At 30.5% G+C, this 16,295-nt stretch overlaps 1 protein-coding gene across 9 annotated transcripts in view; it reads left to right on the top strand.

Annotated features, from left to right (window-relative positions):
* The first annotated feature begins 756 nt into the window (after window positions 1-756).
* The window catches only part of RIC-3 (RIC3 acetylcholine receptor chaperone), a 29,746-nt gene continuing 14,207 nt past the window's right edge, over window positions 757-16,295 (top strand). For 2 of the 9 annotated variants that reach the window (XR_010576615.1, XR_010576616.1), the window contains exons 1-4: window positions 757-906; window positions 8,379-8,808; window positions 8,947-9,087; window positions 12,592-12,746. Coding sequence is in view for 7 of the 9 variants with exons in the window: in XM_065513300.1 (XP_065369372.1) it covers window positions 8,592-8,808; window positions 8,947-9,087; window positions 12,592-12,746 (513 nt within the window). In the remaining 2 variants the exon portion in view is untranslated. The remainder of the gene's footprint in view (window positions 907-8,378; window positions 8,809-8,946; window positions 9,088-12,591; window positions 12,747-16,295) is intronic. The other 7 variants (XM_065513303.1, XM_065513302.1, XM_065513305.1 and 4 more) reach the window with 5 other exon arrangements.

Below are 16,295 nucleotides of genomic sequence, written 5' to 3'. Positions count from 1 at the left end.
CAAATAAATAAGAACAGGCAGGTGTATGTGGGTTGGAGAAACTTGAAGAACTAACATTAGTAAATAGCTACTGGGCGAAGCCGGGGCGGTCAACTAGTGATAGATATTTCAAAGACCTTTGCAGCGACGTATAGTAAGTTGGACCTACAATGGGTCAAAATCGGAAAAAATATTTTTTAATCCGAATTTTTTTTAACCAAAAGTTTTTTACGCTAAATATTAAAAAAAAAAAAAAATTGTAAATTGTTAAAAAAAATTTTAAATTTTTAAAAAACTATTTTTTTTAAATTTATAATTTTTTTTCCAAAAAATAAAAAAACAACTTTGGAAAAAAAATTTTGTTTATCTAAAAATATTTAACATTTTTATTTTGAAGTATTATTTGGTGAAGGGTATAAAAGATTCGGCACAGCCGAATATATCTCTCTTACTTGTTTAACACAAATTTGTTTGACCTTGTTTACTCGTACAAGTGTTTTGAAGGATCAAACAGCATTAAATAAAACAAAACTTTGATATAAAATATATTTAATTTAGTGGTTACGTCTTTTTCGTCAAATATTTACCATATGTGACCCTCCCTAGCTTTAGCCTATAGCCGAACATTTGTGATATTAACTTAATTCATAAACAATATAATGTTTTTTCCCATTAAAGTCACTGTGCATCATTGTATATTTCATGGTTTTGTGGGCTCTCCAAATTACCTCAACGCTGCTTGCTGATGATGTTTGATATTAAATGCTGAATGTTGAATGGTGTGTTTGGACGGACGCAAGATTTGACAATGTACACTAGAGAGATATGACTGTAGTTGCTAAAATTCGCTTGCCTTGGTCACTTCGAACGGTTTTTTTTCATCATTTATTAGTTTTGTGATTTTCCGAAAAATGCAAAAATGTTTGCGTAAGAGTTTCTTTTAATATTTATTCCATTCAAATAAAAATACGATTTACAAATTGCGATTCAAATTACAAGAAACAAGTGTTCAAATGTATAGTGTTGTAAATAAATTAAATACAAATAATTTAAAATCAATCAAATTATAAATACATACAATTCAAAATCGTTAAATTTGAAAGCAAAAAAAAAACAAATATTCTCAATATTTTGCAAACATTTTTAAGAAAAATTCAAAATCAAGCACTAAAAATAAATCCATACGGGACGGGACATCTATTTTTATGTAATATTTTTTTTCTGTTTCTTCTTTCTGCTAATATTTTGTGTGTTTTTGTGTTCGTTCTTAATAATTTTTGAGTTTTGTGCGTTTTCAAATTTTATTATTTTAATATGTACAATGATAGTATGTACATATTTTTAAACAAATCAAGTGAATGTCGGCATAAAAATATTTACAAATTACATAGAAAAAAACTTTGTTTATTATTAATTAAGGAAAACGTTGGGACAAACAGTTTTACATACAAGTTGTAAAATGTATTTTTAAATTAAAATTTTGTAAAATGTTTAGTTTTGCAAATAATTATGTCCAATATTTCATGTTAAATAATTATGTCTGAGTTTTGTGTAAAAATGAAATTTGTAAATTGGTTCCTTTTTTTGTTTAAATAAGTTTTAGTTTGAAAATTTTAATATGCGGCAAATATTTAAATACATAATGATAAAATAAGTGCAAAACATTTGTTCAAAATATTTTGAAAACAAGTGTGCCAAATTTCAAAAGGAATAACTAACAAACAATATGATTGTGTTACGAAGAATTTAAAAGTTGGAAGAGATTTTGTTCTCATTCTGAAAATAAATTTGAAATGAAATGTGTTGAAATTGAAAATGGATAATAAAGCAAGCAATTGGTTGAAGTTAATAAATATGTGTGTGCGCCGAGGTTGTTGACAATTTTAAAAATAATTTATAAAACTACTCGTAGTCAAAGTTGAAATGTGTGATAAAATAAATAACTTATTTAAAAATATTTCATTTAATTATTGAAAACTTTTATAATTTTTAATGCAGTTCAATGAAATGCTACTTAAAATTTCACTATTTTTAAAAATCTGCTGCAATGTCCACGTTTTTATGACAAATTTAATAAAATATTAAACTTAATCTTTGTCTAATTTTAAATTTGATTATTTTTCACGACTAGACGGATTGAGATTTTGGAAAAAAAAATAGTTTTGTTAGTTATTTTGAAACATTTATACAATATTATATGTATTGGCCAATGTTAGCTATGATCTTTCCCTATCTTTCTGGCAATGTATGAATTCCGAACCAAAAGAACTGCTCATATTTTGAAGGAATAATCAAGCCAATATCGAATATTCTGTTCCAAAGTTAAACGTATCTCAGAGAAAGTCTTCAGCATCGATCGAAACAAGGGCGTGGCAAAACTTCCCAACCACTTCATTCTAAATACTTCTACAACATGTGGCCGAGCATTGTCATGATGGAATATTACGGTTTCATGGCTGGTTCACTTCAACCGAATCAGTTACGTTCGTTACAGTTTCCCTGTGATGTCTGATCTGAACAGACCGATTCAGCAGCTCATAATAGATAGGACCAAATACAGAGCATTCACATACGATCTCTTACGCTTCGGATTATCGTAATGGATCGATTATTCATCGCAAGTAATGATTTGGTGTAAAAATTATTTTCTTTTATAGCGTTCAAGCATAATTTCGAACATGTAAAATGGTCCTTCAAGGTCTCTCAACTTAACCCAGATGCCGATGGCTTGAGCTTGATCATTTTAAAAGTACTTTTATATTATTTTGGAAGCAAATGAGAAATAAAAAATTGTGTAATTAAAGTTTTTTTAAAAATTTATTGAAAAAAGTGTTTTTTTAAGTCGTCCTATATATAGGACTTTGGGGTCACAGCAAAAAAACTAAAACGCAATAATGAAATATTCATGCATATAACAATCAAGCTACTCTTCATAAATATAAATTCCCAAAAAATATAGTATTTATTCACTTCTAAATGTACAAAATTTTACTTTCAGTACAAACGAGATATGTCCATAATGACTAAATATGGGCATTTTGAAAATATCACAAACTAAAAATTCAATTACTCAAAAATAGTAGCAAAAAATAATGCGATCACACAATCTACCATGAGGTAGTGGTGAGTACTAAGTATGTGAACAACAAAAAATGGTATTTTGATAAACGTGACGTGTCCTGTAAACAAGAACTACATGTACTACATGTAGTACAGTCGGCATATCTGGGTTAAATTTTTCTACTTTTACGGTTTCATGTTCGGACATGTAAAATCGTCTTTCAAGGTCTCTCAGGCTAAATGTTTCTACTTTTGGATGAATCCTGCTGCTTTCAAACGTTTTGAAATTGCTGCTTGAGTAGATCCCAAGCTCTTTTTGAGTTTTACAACAATCTTCATGGAGTAATGCCACCAATTCTTATTCTTTAAACTTTTTTGGCTGACCTGGACGAACTTTGTCTTCCGTGTAAAAATCACCACTTCTGAACCGCACAAACCATATCACGCACGTTGATACCGATTGAACATATTCACCATAAGCTTCGGTGAGCAATCGTTGTGTTTCAGCAGCACTTTTTTTCAAATTAAAGAAGTAAAGCAAAACTTCCCGCATATGACGCTTTGTTGGTACAAAATTCGGCATATTCGAAGCAGAAAACACTTTGTTGTTTACACTATAATTTTCAATAACTAAGTGAGAACAATGAAAGATATGTACTCTTCAAAATGACATATATGTTATTAAAACCAAAACCGGGTTCAAAGGATAAGTCGTCTATTGTAAATCCCGCATTTTTAAGTCATATACCCAGTAAATATAAAATAATGTAACTACTCGTATTACGAAAGATATTTGCCAAAAGTATAAGAGATAACAAGAGGATGACAAGTTACGAGCTCTATACAATGTTTTGCAAACTAAAAGGGGTTAAACTTCGACATCCCGAATCCTTTTTTTTTCTTCTTGAAACATGCAAAGCATTGTGTTGGAACTAGGAAAATAGGGAATGCGAGGGAGGAAAGGGGCAGTTGTGTTTGTAGACCTTCGATTTGAACTTTCCTTCAGCGGGAAGTTTGTTTCACATACAGACAGTACGGCTAAATAACATATTTTCCATGTAGTGTGTTGTGCAATTCACTGGCCAATCGACCACAAAGGGATGTATTCTTCATGAAGCACGAGTATTACGTAAAAATCTGTATTACAACTTCACTAATTTCATCAGAACACATTCGTTGTAGTTCCGATAGAATAGTGAAACGGATCGTCGGTGTTCCAGCGAATCAATAGAGTTGGATATCCTACAGTCACCAATAATACCCTTCGGCCTCCCCTGTACGCGGTCGAGAAGCTCCAAAACGTGGTATTCCATTTTCGGTTGGATATAGATGGTGTAAATATTGAGGAGATCAGATGGAGTAAACTAAGTCCTACACCGTTTCAGAAAACCGAGTGGACATCGCATTTTTTTATCATGCCCATTTTATTCTAAAGATGAAGCGACAGGTTCTGTCGTTCGTTTATGTGTGAACATGCAGCACTGAGTCTTGCGAGCGTTGAAACCGACCCAATTCACACGACCCCATTTTATAGATTGTCCGAAGGTCCCGATTAAGGGAATCAATCAAGTTTTGTCTCATTGCCACAATCTCCGACAGGTTTGGTCTGGAACTGAATGAATATGAATGGTAAATGTTGCTGTCATCTGTAAAAGAAAATATAGAGTTGGAAGTTTGACGTAGAAGGTCATTTAGAAAAATAAGGATGGCACCCCGGATTATATTGAACTCGTTTGATTAGATCCCATCTATATATAGATTCCATCTCTGAGAAAGCTGGATATAAATCGAGAGATGTTAATACCGACACCAAAAGCAATAAGATTTGATAAAAGTGCAGCATGCCACACTCTAACGAACGCCTTGGAAATATCTAGAGCTACCACTTTACTTTCGCCAAAACGGTGAATGAAACGACATCATTTTTCCGATAAGAGGACTAGCAAGTGTCCCGTAGAGCATCCTCTACGAAATTCATACTGGCGGTCGTTAAGTAAATATTTCACCAGATGGTAGTTTACCGTACTCTACATAACATCGGAAAATGCAGAAAAATTGTTATCGAACGGTAGTTAGCAACCTACCTACATTCAGGAAATACGGCGGCACGTTATAAAGTGCTGAAAATGTTAGCTAATGGACGAGCTAACTTCGGCGAGTACTGCTTTAAGACCAGCGCTGGTATGCCATTTGGCCCAGGAGACTTATTTATGTTGAGATCCGATACAACTAGGGTTTTTAATTTCCCGACCTTTTTTGATTACGGGAATCGATAAAATTTTTCTCTACATTCCCGGGTACCCGGCTATTCCCGAAATATATAATAATACTGTAAACTATGGATATTATAGCAAAATTTCATATACAAACTTAGTATTATATCGAGCCCTTAGCGCCAAATTATCGTAAGCGACATTTTCAAAATTTTTTTTTTATTGCAAAAATTCAAATTGTATGGACCGACTGATGTTTTAGCATTCTCAGAATATCAAAATTGTTAATAACTTCAAAATTATAGGGGGTAAGATTTTATCGTAAGTCAATGTTTCCATTTTACAGTAAACGAATTTTATCGTAAGCGACACATAGTGGTATAGAAAAAGAAGAGGTAAATAAATCTGTAACTTCTAAATGATTAGATTGGTTTGAATGAAATTTCACATGAGCAAAGAAGAAGTGCTGTTGAGTTTAAGTTCTGAATGTGGACCTCATGGGCCCATCAGGGGCGCGACCAAGGGTCCTCAAAGTAGGACACCTCGGGTATGTTACATTTTTAAAACGATCCTATTACTTCGTTTGTGTTCCGATTTCAAAAAAATTACACATATAGCATCTTTTCATCGAGCGCTACAAAAGACCTAGACGTAGCTATCAATTACCTCTTATAGCTTAGGAGATATTCGCATTTGAAAATTAAATTTTCAACAGTTTTACCCAGCCTACTCCAGTTTTTTGATAACAGCGTATCCAAATATTTTCCGATTTTGACCATGTTTCCTTCATTTGACTAACAACATATGTATGTGTCAAATAGAAAAAGAAGCGTTTAAAAATAATGCCTAAGTCCAAAGTTATATACATTTTAATTTAAAAAATTTTAAAAAGCCGATTTTTCGTTAATTTTTTGGGAAAAAATAACTTTTTTTCTTTTTAAGTTATCGCCAAAAAATTCTAAGAGGATGTATAAGGAATTTATACTTTCTGAAAGCCATGGTTTCCTAAAATATTTTAGTTGAAAAAAAATTAAAAATTTTTCTTACCGAGGGGACCAGGTCCATTCAAAAAACACCTATTTTTTATGTAAAATTAAAATTTAGGGCAAAAATTCTCAAATAGCATATGCGATATCTAAATATAGTAACCGATTTTAGATGGCCCAAGACGCTTTTAATTATTTTGTAAAGGGTTCCGATAACTCCGACCCTGGTATGGATATTATAGCCAAAACAGTAAAAATTTCCATTTTTGGGATTTTTCAAGGATTTTTTGGGAAGTGCTGGATTGCTGATAATAAATTTCAAAATTCGTTTTTATTTTTCCATTTTGAATACAAAATTTTACATAACTGTGAAATTTCATTAAAAACTATTCATAAATAACAATTTTATTTCAATTCGAAGAATTTGTATCTATGCAAAAATTCAATAAAAAACATTTTTTGTCATATTTTTCAGTAAAGTATTCCATGAATTTTTAATTGTTAAAAGTTATAAGTATTTTTGAAAAATAGACAAATAGCTTGAACGAAATAGCATCATAACATTTTTAATTGTATGTATACATTTCAAAATAATCGAAAAACCCTTCTCCTGTAAAATTTGTGTTTTGTCGCTTACGATAATTTGGCGCTAAGGGCTCGATATATAGAACTTCGTAGTAATTAATTCAATTTGAGCTTAATTCACTAAAATCTTAATCCGTAATTAAAAAATGTCAGCCTTTCATTTCATAAATCCATTCCCAATATCTAATTCTTTAGCTTCATTCAAAGGCTTTATTTAAATTGAATTAATTAAGTTAATTAATAACAGAATTTATTCAAACTTTGAATGATTAAATTTTTGTTGATTCAAATCTACTACAAATTGTGTTAAAAAGTTTTTTCTTCATTCAGTTTTGTTTAACTTTTAATCATTTTCAAAATGAATTGAAAAATTTCATAATCCTTTTAGTAAAAGGAATGAATTCAATACATTTAACTGAATAGTTAAGACATAAAATGTATGTTGATATCGAAAATTTCCAAATTATTGGATTCAAAGGTGAATTTTTATAATACAACATCTGCAAAACACACTCATTATAAAGCTGATATTGTTACCAAGGACTATTTGCTGTTTTCCTTTCAAGGCCAAAATCATTTCTATACTTGAAAATACCAAATGGTGTGCCGTCATCAAAAGTAGGGGACTTTGTTCTACTAGAGGTTTGTGATATAATTCACACTGGTCCATCTTGACATTGAAGATTATTCACCTTTATTTCTAGATCGTGTAGCTTTCCATAGGCATTTTTAAATGTTCATTCGAAAAACCCCAAATAAATATTGTTGGCGAGATATAAACGAAAAATTGTAAAAAATAAACTTCACTTTTTTTTAAAAAAAAAATAGAGTTCTAACATGTTTTCTTTGTAGTTTCGTCAGTTTTTAATTCCCGGGAATCCCGACTAAAAATCCCGGGAATCGGGTAGTGAAAAATTGGCAAAATTCCCGAGAAATTTGTCCCGGGAATTCTCGGGATAAAAAACCTAGATACAACCCTATTAATACGATTGTTGTTTTTACATATTTCTTTTTACAAAAACATTTTCACCACTTATGTATTGACAATTGAGTTAGGTCTTTGACAGCAGAGTTTCCAATCTATAAATACCGTAATAACACAAATTTACGTTACGGTTTATCTTGTCGAATCGCCTGCCAACCTTGAATAACATAGAAAACGACCTAATATAAGTTATAGAGAAATGCATAGAGCGGTTTTTTTAGTTTTTTTTTTTAATAATACATTGACAACTGAGTTAGGTCTTTGACAGTAGTGTTTCCAATATATGTGTATTTCTGTATGTTACATGTTGTATGCAGGTCTAAAAAATCAAATAACTAAATTTAGGACAATCAATTATAAAAATGTGTGTATTGTAAATCTTAAATTATTTCAGAACATTTTAAAAAATTACGATATACAACGATACAACGCTACGACACCAATTGTGAATTGGGCAATTGTTTTAAATTAAATTGTGCAATGAATAAATCTCTTTTTCAAACGACTTAAGTGATAACTTTCGCTTATAATAAATTAATTAATTGTGTTTGTTTGTTTACTTTCTTCTAGATACAAATTAACCCATTAAACTACCAGCACATAAGATAATAATATAACAACAATGAAAGTGATATAATATTAACAAAACAAATTATTGAAGAATTATCAAAAGAAATCAAGCAAATAATTTAATCATAGTTACATATATAGAAAACAAATAAACTAAATTAACTAATAGAAATAATAAGAAAACGATTGAGAAATTAACATAAAAAAAACAAGATGCATACACAAGCTCAAAGCCAGTCCACAAATAGGCGACAACATGAACCTTCTCTGCCGATTTATGCCAACGAAGGTTTGAGTCCCAAAAAGACCTTTCTAGTTATTATAACAGTTGTTGGCTGCATTGCAATTTTATGGCCAAAAGTGTTCTATCCCATGATGTTTGCGTCGACTCCAACCGCAGGGAAATCAAATATCAAAGGAGGTGCGGGTGGTGAGTATTTTATTATATTTATTTACATCTGTTTATTAAATATAGTAATTATTTTTTTTTTAATTTTTTTATATTGTAAACTTGTTGCAATTATTATTATTTTTGTTGTTTTGTATTGTATTGTATTTATTGATTTAGGTTGTTGTGATGTCGTGCTTAATCGTGAGGAATTTTTTAATTCGACGTTATTGAAAAAACCCAAAACTTCGGAACCTCCCATAGAACCCTATGGGCCTCAGTTATATCGTAAAAGTTTAAATCCTTATACTGGTGAAATAAGTACGTTTTTCTATAAAGAAAATAGGTTCTAAACTCTTACTATCTATCTATATTTGAAAAAGCATGAACAAGTTCTCTCTAATACTTTGTTGAAACTAACTCGTTTTTTAATATAATACAGAAAATTTCAATACTAATTGTAATTTCATTAGTTTTCGCATATAATTATTTTCGATAATTAGCTGGAGCTAATTCCGATAATTTCTAGATATTGGTTTTAATTTGAAATTTGCGTGGTTCTGAACTAATTTATATAATAGATAGCGTTACCGGAGACGAATATGTTCCCGAAATTGACCGATTGTCGGTTCCACATGAAATATGAATTAAAAAAGTTAATTTTTTATACTATAGCAGAATAGAGTGGATTTTCTGGTCCGATACAGCCGTCGTCAGCACCATTTTATTAACAGCCCATAGAATCAAACAATTTTTTAAATAAATCTGCCATTTCTAACTGGCTGTTCCGATTGGAATGAAAAATTCACGTAGGCATAGCAGAGAGGTATTCGAGTTTATTGTTTGACAACATACCCCATAGATCCCTCAGAAGCGAAATTTCAGATTTTTAAACGCTTGCGAATTTTTTGTGGTTTGATTAAAATCAATGATTTTAATACATATGTTCTTAATCCCTTGATGAGGCCTATAAAAAACATAGGAGAGTGTGCTATTTATCTGTTATAGTTATTGAGTTGTACGCATTTAAAATTTGGTCCATTTTTTCATATTATCGGACACAATTTATAACCGATTTCATTAAATTTGTTGTGTTATTTACCCAATAAATAAAAAAAAATCATATAGAAAAAGATTCAAAGCAATATCTTTTACGAATACAAAAATAATCGATTTTCATGATGTTTTGGGAGAAAAACTGTTATAACTCTTTTGATTTCCAAGAATAAAAGTTTCTTTTATATTTTTTTAAAGGTATCTCAATAAGGATAACATTAAGATAGAAAATGCCTAATTCCCTAGGCCCTTCTAAATTTAACCTCTTTTTTTTGTATTGGAATTTAGAATTTATATTAAGTGTTTTAAAAGCTCAAAGCTGGGATTCCGAAATAATCAACGTTTTTATTTAATATGACGTATTTTGAATAATTCATATTGTTGTTCCAACAGCTACGGACCAAATGTGGACATTATGGAGGAAATTCCAAAAAATTGGAATATGTTAATCATTTATTTTTGGTATAGTAACGAACAAACTGTTGATTGAATATTCAGCCTTGTCATGTAAGGCATTAGTGATTTACTACTAGATTAAAATATAAACAGTTTGCATTTTATCTTTAATATAGTACGAAACTATAGATTGCGTAAAATCCAACTCCTTACAAGATAAGATTGATTATTTATTTAAGTATACTCCAATAAGCAGTATTTTTTAAATATTAGACAATATCACTAAAATTAACTCTATTGTTTAGAAACTAAAATTTCCGATTACACGAAAAAAAAATTCAAATCAATATTTTGCACGAGTCCAAAAATAGATGATTTTAAAGTTGAATATTGCAGAATATTACACTTTCCTAGATTTTTAGTGAAAAACCATATATAAATCTTAGCCCCTGGTAAAAATATTGTTACGTTTTTACCTTTTAAAACGGTGGTTTATTTCTCGCAAAGAAACCGTAATTTCAAATAAAACTGCCAATTAGTTTTAAAATTTTAACAACTCTTTATTAAAATTTAGACACTTTTAAAAACACACTGATAAAACGGTTGATGTTAAAACTAACACAGACTCACTCACAATTCAGCGTTTCTTTTTATATATACAGCGCCATCTTCTAGAAGTCTCATGAATATTTTAATGGAAATTAATGTTGCAGCATCCGTTAAAGTTCGTTAAATCAAATTGATAATGCAATTTCGTAACAATATGTAATACAACAAAAGTACAATACTTTTCATATTTGCTTAATGATATTACTACAGGAATTATTCAAACCTAAAAAAAATTGGCTCAATTTTTAATAGGTGTCCTTCACAGGTCCTTCCAAATTTAACGCATTCTATGTTGAAATTTCAGATTCAGCCTAAAATCTCAAAGCAGGGGCTCCCAAATGGAATACAGTTTTTAATATACCCATGTCTTTTTGAATGCAACATAGGTTTTTGGATAAAAAAAATTATTTTATTTTTCAACATAGTCTCCTTTGAGCTCTATGCACTTTGTCCAACATTTCTTCAATTTGTTTATCCCTTCCAAAAATAAGATTTGTCGAGGTCATCTAAAAAGGTATTTTTTGTGTGAAGATTTCATCGTTGGAGTGAAATCTCTTTCCACCGAGATACTTCTTCAGGTTTGGAAACAAGAAATAGTCACTCGGGCAATAGGACTTAAGAGGGAGCATTTCATAGCCTAATTCATGGATTTTTGCCATGGAAACAGTACATGTGTACCCTTTTGTGCACGCGATTGTGCAGCCAACTTTTGGAAAGCTTTTTCATACCTAAGTTATCATTCAAAATTGAAACCACTGAGCCATGTGAGATGCCTATGGCTTCTACTATCTCTCGCACTTTCAATCTCCGAACAGCCAACAGCATATCATGATTTTTTTCTCAATTGTTTCGGTTGTAGAAACCTCAACTTGGCGTCCAAAACGTTCGGCATCTTCAGTGCTTGTACGGCCCCAACGAAATTCAGTAAACCACTTTTTTACCATTGAAATTGATGGAGCAGAGTTCCCATAGTATTTATCAAGCTTAACCTTGGTTTGAGCGATATTTTTTTTCGCAAAAAAGAATGCTTAATGAGCAGAAAAAAATTCACTTTTTTACAATTTTTCCTCAAGTCACCAGGTAGTCTGCTATCAATGGCTGTCAAATACGAACTAAATCACGCATCTTGTTCCAATTTTGACAGGAATTATCTGACAGACCACTGTTGACAGTATAGCAGTGTTGCGCTTTCAGTTAAGAAACTGGAAATTTAAAAAGTCGCGGGCTTATTGACCCTTTTTTTTAGGCTAACTTTTTGTGATCATAAATCGCTTGAAAAAAAGAAACTAACACAATTTTGTATTAACTACTTGCGTCTTACTTAAATTTTAAATACATCTTTTAGCCCGTTATAAAATTCGTTACGGTCTTGAGTTTGAATAAAAAAAAATATAAAAACAAATCAAATAAAAAAATGCAATTTTATGTCTGCCAACAAATTGTTTTTGTTTTCTGTGCGTCATTAACAAATTACAATAACGTTTTTAAACTGTTTGTTATTTTCTGTTCATAATCTTGTTTCTTTTATTTTTTTTTTTTATTATCTTGTTTTAATTTCACTTTTAATTTCATTTTTCTTTTCATTTTATTAATTACGTTTTCTTGTGTTAAATATTATTTATCTTTAATGCTTTAATTAATTGCAAAGGAAAAAAAAATACTGCAACTGTTGATATTAACAATGAGTTGAGTTGTTCATAAATGATTTTTGAAATACATAGTATTTTCTATTGAATATTAATATGCAATTTTGTACATACATAGGTATACGTCAGGAGCGTTCATCTCATTTGCATCCAGATTCGGTTTATGAGGCGATGAGAGAGCGTGGACGTGCTATACCAGCCACACCAACGATACCCATTGTGGAGCGCAAGTCATCGCCCAGTAATCCACCACCTCGCATAGTAGAAGGAAGAGTGAGTATTTTGCATTGTTTACATACATACATATTTTGTTTTTATACCCTTCACCTTCGTGAAAATTGAATATTAATTTCCACATTATAATTTTCCGACCCTATGATTAAGCTTAATTTTTCTGAATAATATCTGTAAATCTGACTAGTATTGGAACAGGCCATTTATTTGAAAGATGAGGATGAAATTTGATTCTTCTAATATAAAGGAACAATGTGACAATTGGTTTAAAACTGAAACCCAAACGTATCAGCTCCGAATATTTTGTGGGAAGAAATAAATTTCCCTTTAATAGAAGCAAAACGTCCTCAGCATATGCGACTACTCTGGTACTTATCTTACTGAGCCTGAAAAGGATTTTATTTAGGACAATTTGTGTTGTACCTCTTGTCACAACTTTTCTTGTACTACAAATACCTAAATTCGAGTTTATTGCCCTGTTGTTAAGCAAATTTCCTTTCCAGTCCGTTATCCGCTGATCAATGTCTAATCGACTATTGAGGTTATATTCACATTATTAAGAGCACCCTCTATATTATATTTTCGTGTTCGAAAAACACTTGTTTCGGTTAAAACCGAACACGAAAAATGCCATAAAATACTCCTTTCTATCAAGTGTCCCCTCAATAGTACCGACAACATCATGCAAGGCCATCTCCACTGGCCTCCCTTTCAGGTAAACGTGTTGTGCCATGCATAAATTGTCAGGTATGTTTCTATGAAAAGTTCATGATTGAAGTCAGATTTAAATACCAAGGACCAAGAAAACAAAAAATATTATTTCGACACTTGCTCTTTTGAATTTGTAAATAAGTAAAACCGCACCCTAATAAAGATACAGTTTAATAATTCAGTAATCTGCATGTCAAAACAATTTTAAGATTTCAGCAGTTCATAATAGTAGGACCCTTTTAGTCCCACCAAATACAGAGAATTACATTAGCGCCATGGATATTTGGCTTTGTTGTCGATTCGGCTGGTTTTCCGGGCTTCATGTACGATCTCTTACGCTTCGAGTTATCGTAATTGATATATTTTTCATTTCGGTGCAAAAATGATTTTCTTTTATCATAATTTTCTTTAAACATCATTTCGGACATGTAAAATCGTCTTTCAAGGTCTCTCGGCTTCAATTCGTATGGTACCCAATTCCCCTGCTTTTGCATGAATCCTGCTCGCAAACGTTTTGAAATTTCTGCTTGAGTAGCTCCCAATGATTTTGCATGTTCTTGCTGAGTAATGCCTTAAATTCTTACCCCCATATGCATAAACAGTTTATAAATTTATCAAAGGTTTATGAAACAGATTTTGTATGGAAATTTTGTTTTATAAACATTTGATAAATTTATAAACTGTTTATGCATATGGGGGTTAGTCTTCAAACTTTTTTGGCTGGCCTGGGCGATCTTTGTCTTCCGTGTCAAAATCCCTACTTATGAACCGAACAAACCATCACTCGCACGTTGATGGAACACATTCACCATAAGCTTTGGTGAGCAATATGTGTGCTTCAGCGGCACTTTTTTTCAAATTAAAGAAGTAAAGCAAAACATCCCTCATATGACGCTTTGTTGGCACAAAATTCGACATTTTCGAAGCAAAAACACTTTGTTGTTTGCACTATAATGTTTAATAACTAAGTGAGAATAAACAAGTAAGAGAGCTATATTCGGTTGTGCTAAATCTTATATACCATTCACCAAATTATACTTCAAAATAAAAATTTCAAATATTTTTAGGTAAACATTTTTTTTTTCCAAAGTTGTTTTTTCCATTTATTGGATTTTTTTTTCGAATTGTTATTTTAAATTTTAAAAAATTTTTTTGTTTTTTAATTTTTTTTTTTGTGAAAAAAAAATTCGGGTTATAAAATATTTTTTCCGATTTTGACCCATTGTAGGTCCAACTTACTATAGCCTTATCTAATCGTTGCAATGAACTTTGAAATATCTATCATTAGAATTCATATTGTCTATATTAATGACTTAGTAATCCAGATATAGGTCAAAAATAAGTCAAATATCAAGGTTGTCCTGGTTTTTTCCTCATATCTCAGCCATTTGTGGACCGATTTTGCTGATTTTAAATAGGAAACTTCTCGAAAGTATGTCTAACAGAAAATTGATTTCAACAGACAGACGAACATGGCTTAATCGACTCCGCTATCTATAAGGATTCAGAATATATATACTTTATAGGGTCGGAAAATTATATTGTGGAAATTACAAAAGATACGCCATCTATTTTAAGTCATACATCCCTATAATATTTTAGCAAGAAAATTAACCCTCCGTTAGTCGCAATCATTTTCAATCGAGACTAGTCGCAATATATCAAATTGATATCAATAAAAAAAGGCGCGTTTCAAAAATAATCTCTTCACTTTTTATTTCGAAAACATAAAAACAATATTAAATGCAATATACATATATAAAAGAGCAATGCAAAACAAAAATAGCAGTGAAAATATTATTTTATTTAAAAATAGCCTAAAATTTATGATGTTTAAAAAAATTTACAATAAAAAAATGTTTGCCTGTATCAACCAGATCAGTTGCGAGTAACGGAGGGTTAATATTTAGAATTTATATCTTTGTTTTAAATCACTTTCATGCTATTCGCTGTTTACGAAATAGTCATTCCAGATATAAATCAAGAAAAATCGAAAGTGTAACCATATTGAAAAGCTTTTAATTGTCACTCACTGTAAAATTTAGATCATTTCCATAATATTAGAAACAAAACTTAATTAAATATACATTTGTATATAAGTATAAACAGACAAACATATTGTTTTCTTTGGCTTCTATTCTTTGCCCGCCTACAACGTTTTTTTTTTTGGTGATACAAATTGCAAAAAAAAGAACAAAATTGGAAGCACAATAAGTCATTAAGAAAATGAAAACAAAATTTTCATGATCAAGAGAAAAAAAAAACAAAACAAAATTCTCTAATAATTAATTTTTCTGAAGATCAACTACAGCAGATCAGATAATTATAGATATACTAGATACAAATGTTGGGGCTAGGTAAATTAACTTGCAAAATATTAAAAAAAAACTGTCTAATATTTGCAATTTGATCAGTTTTGTCCCGGGGTTTATGAAGTTTAAGGGAAATTCTAGCTAGAAATCTCTTAGGGAGGGAATTTAGGTAGGTATTATAAGATTTGTATTGTAGAATTATGCAAAGAGGAAAATAATCAAATCTGTATAATTCATTCAATTCAGTAGAAATTGAAACTGTCATTCTCGAACATTGATCATGCATTTTTAATTTTAAATGTATTTTTGTAAATAGTTTTGGGAATTTGTTAGAGGGATAGACCAGGTGATAGTCTAGATGATATTGCATAGATTTTAAATTAAAAATTTTAAATAAATTTTTCAGGTGTACCTGCATTTATGACGATAACTGTAACCTTTGTCACATTTGTTTTTTTTTATATTTTGGATGATTCAACACTTTAAAGATCAATGTCTAAATCTAAATTGCTAATTTTATAATCATAAAACTTAAAACTGTACAATTTCTTAATTATTTCTTAAA

Source organism: Calliphora vicina, chromosome 5, assembly GCF_958450345.1.
Source record: "Calliphora vicina chromosome 5, idCalVici1.1, whole genome shotgun sequence".
Taxonomy (NCBI): Eukaryota; Metazoa; Arthropoda; class Insecta; order Diptera; family Calliphoridae; genus Calliphora; species Calliphora vicina.
The sequence above is the reverse complement of the archived record's forward strand: the minus strand, read 5'-3'. Positions and strand labels throughout refer to the sequence as shown.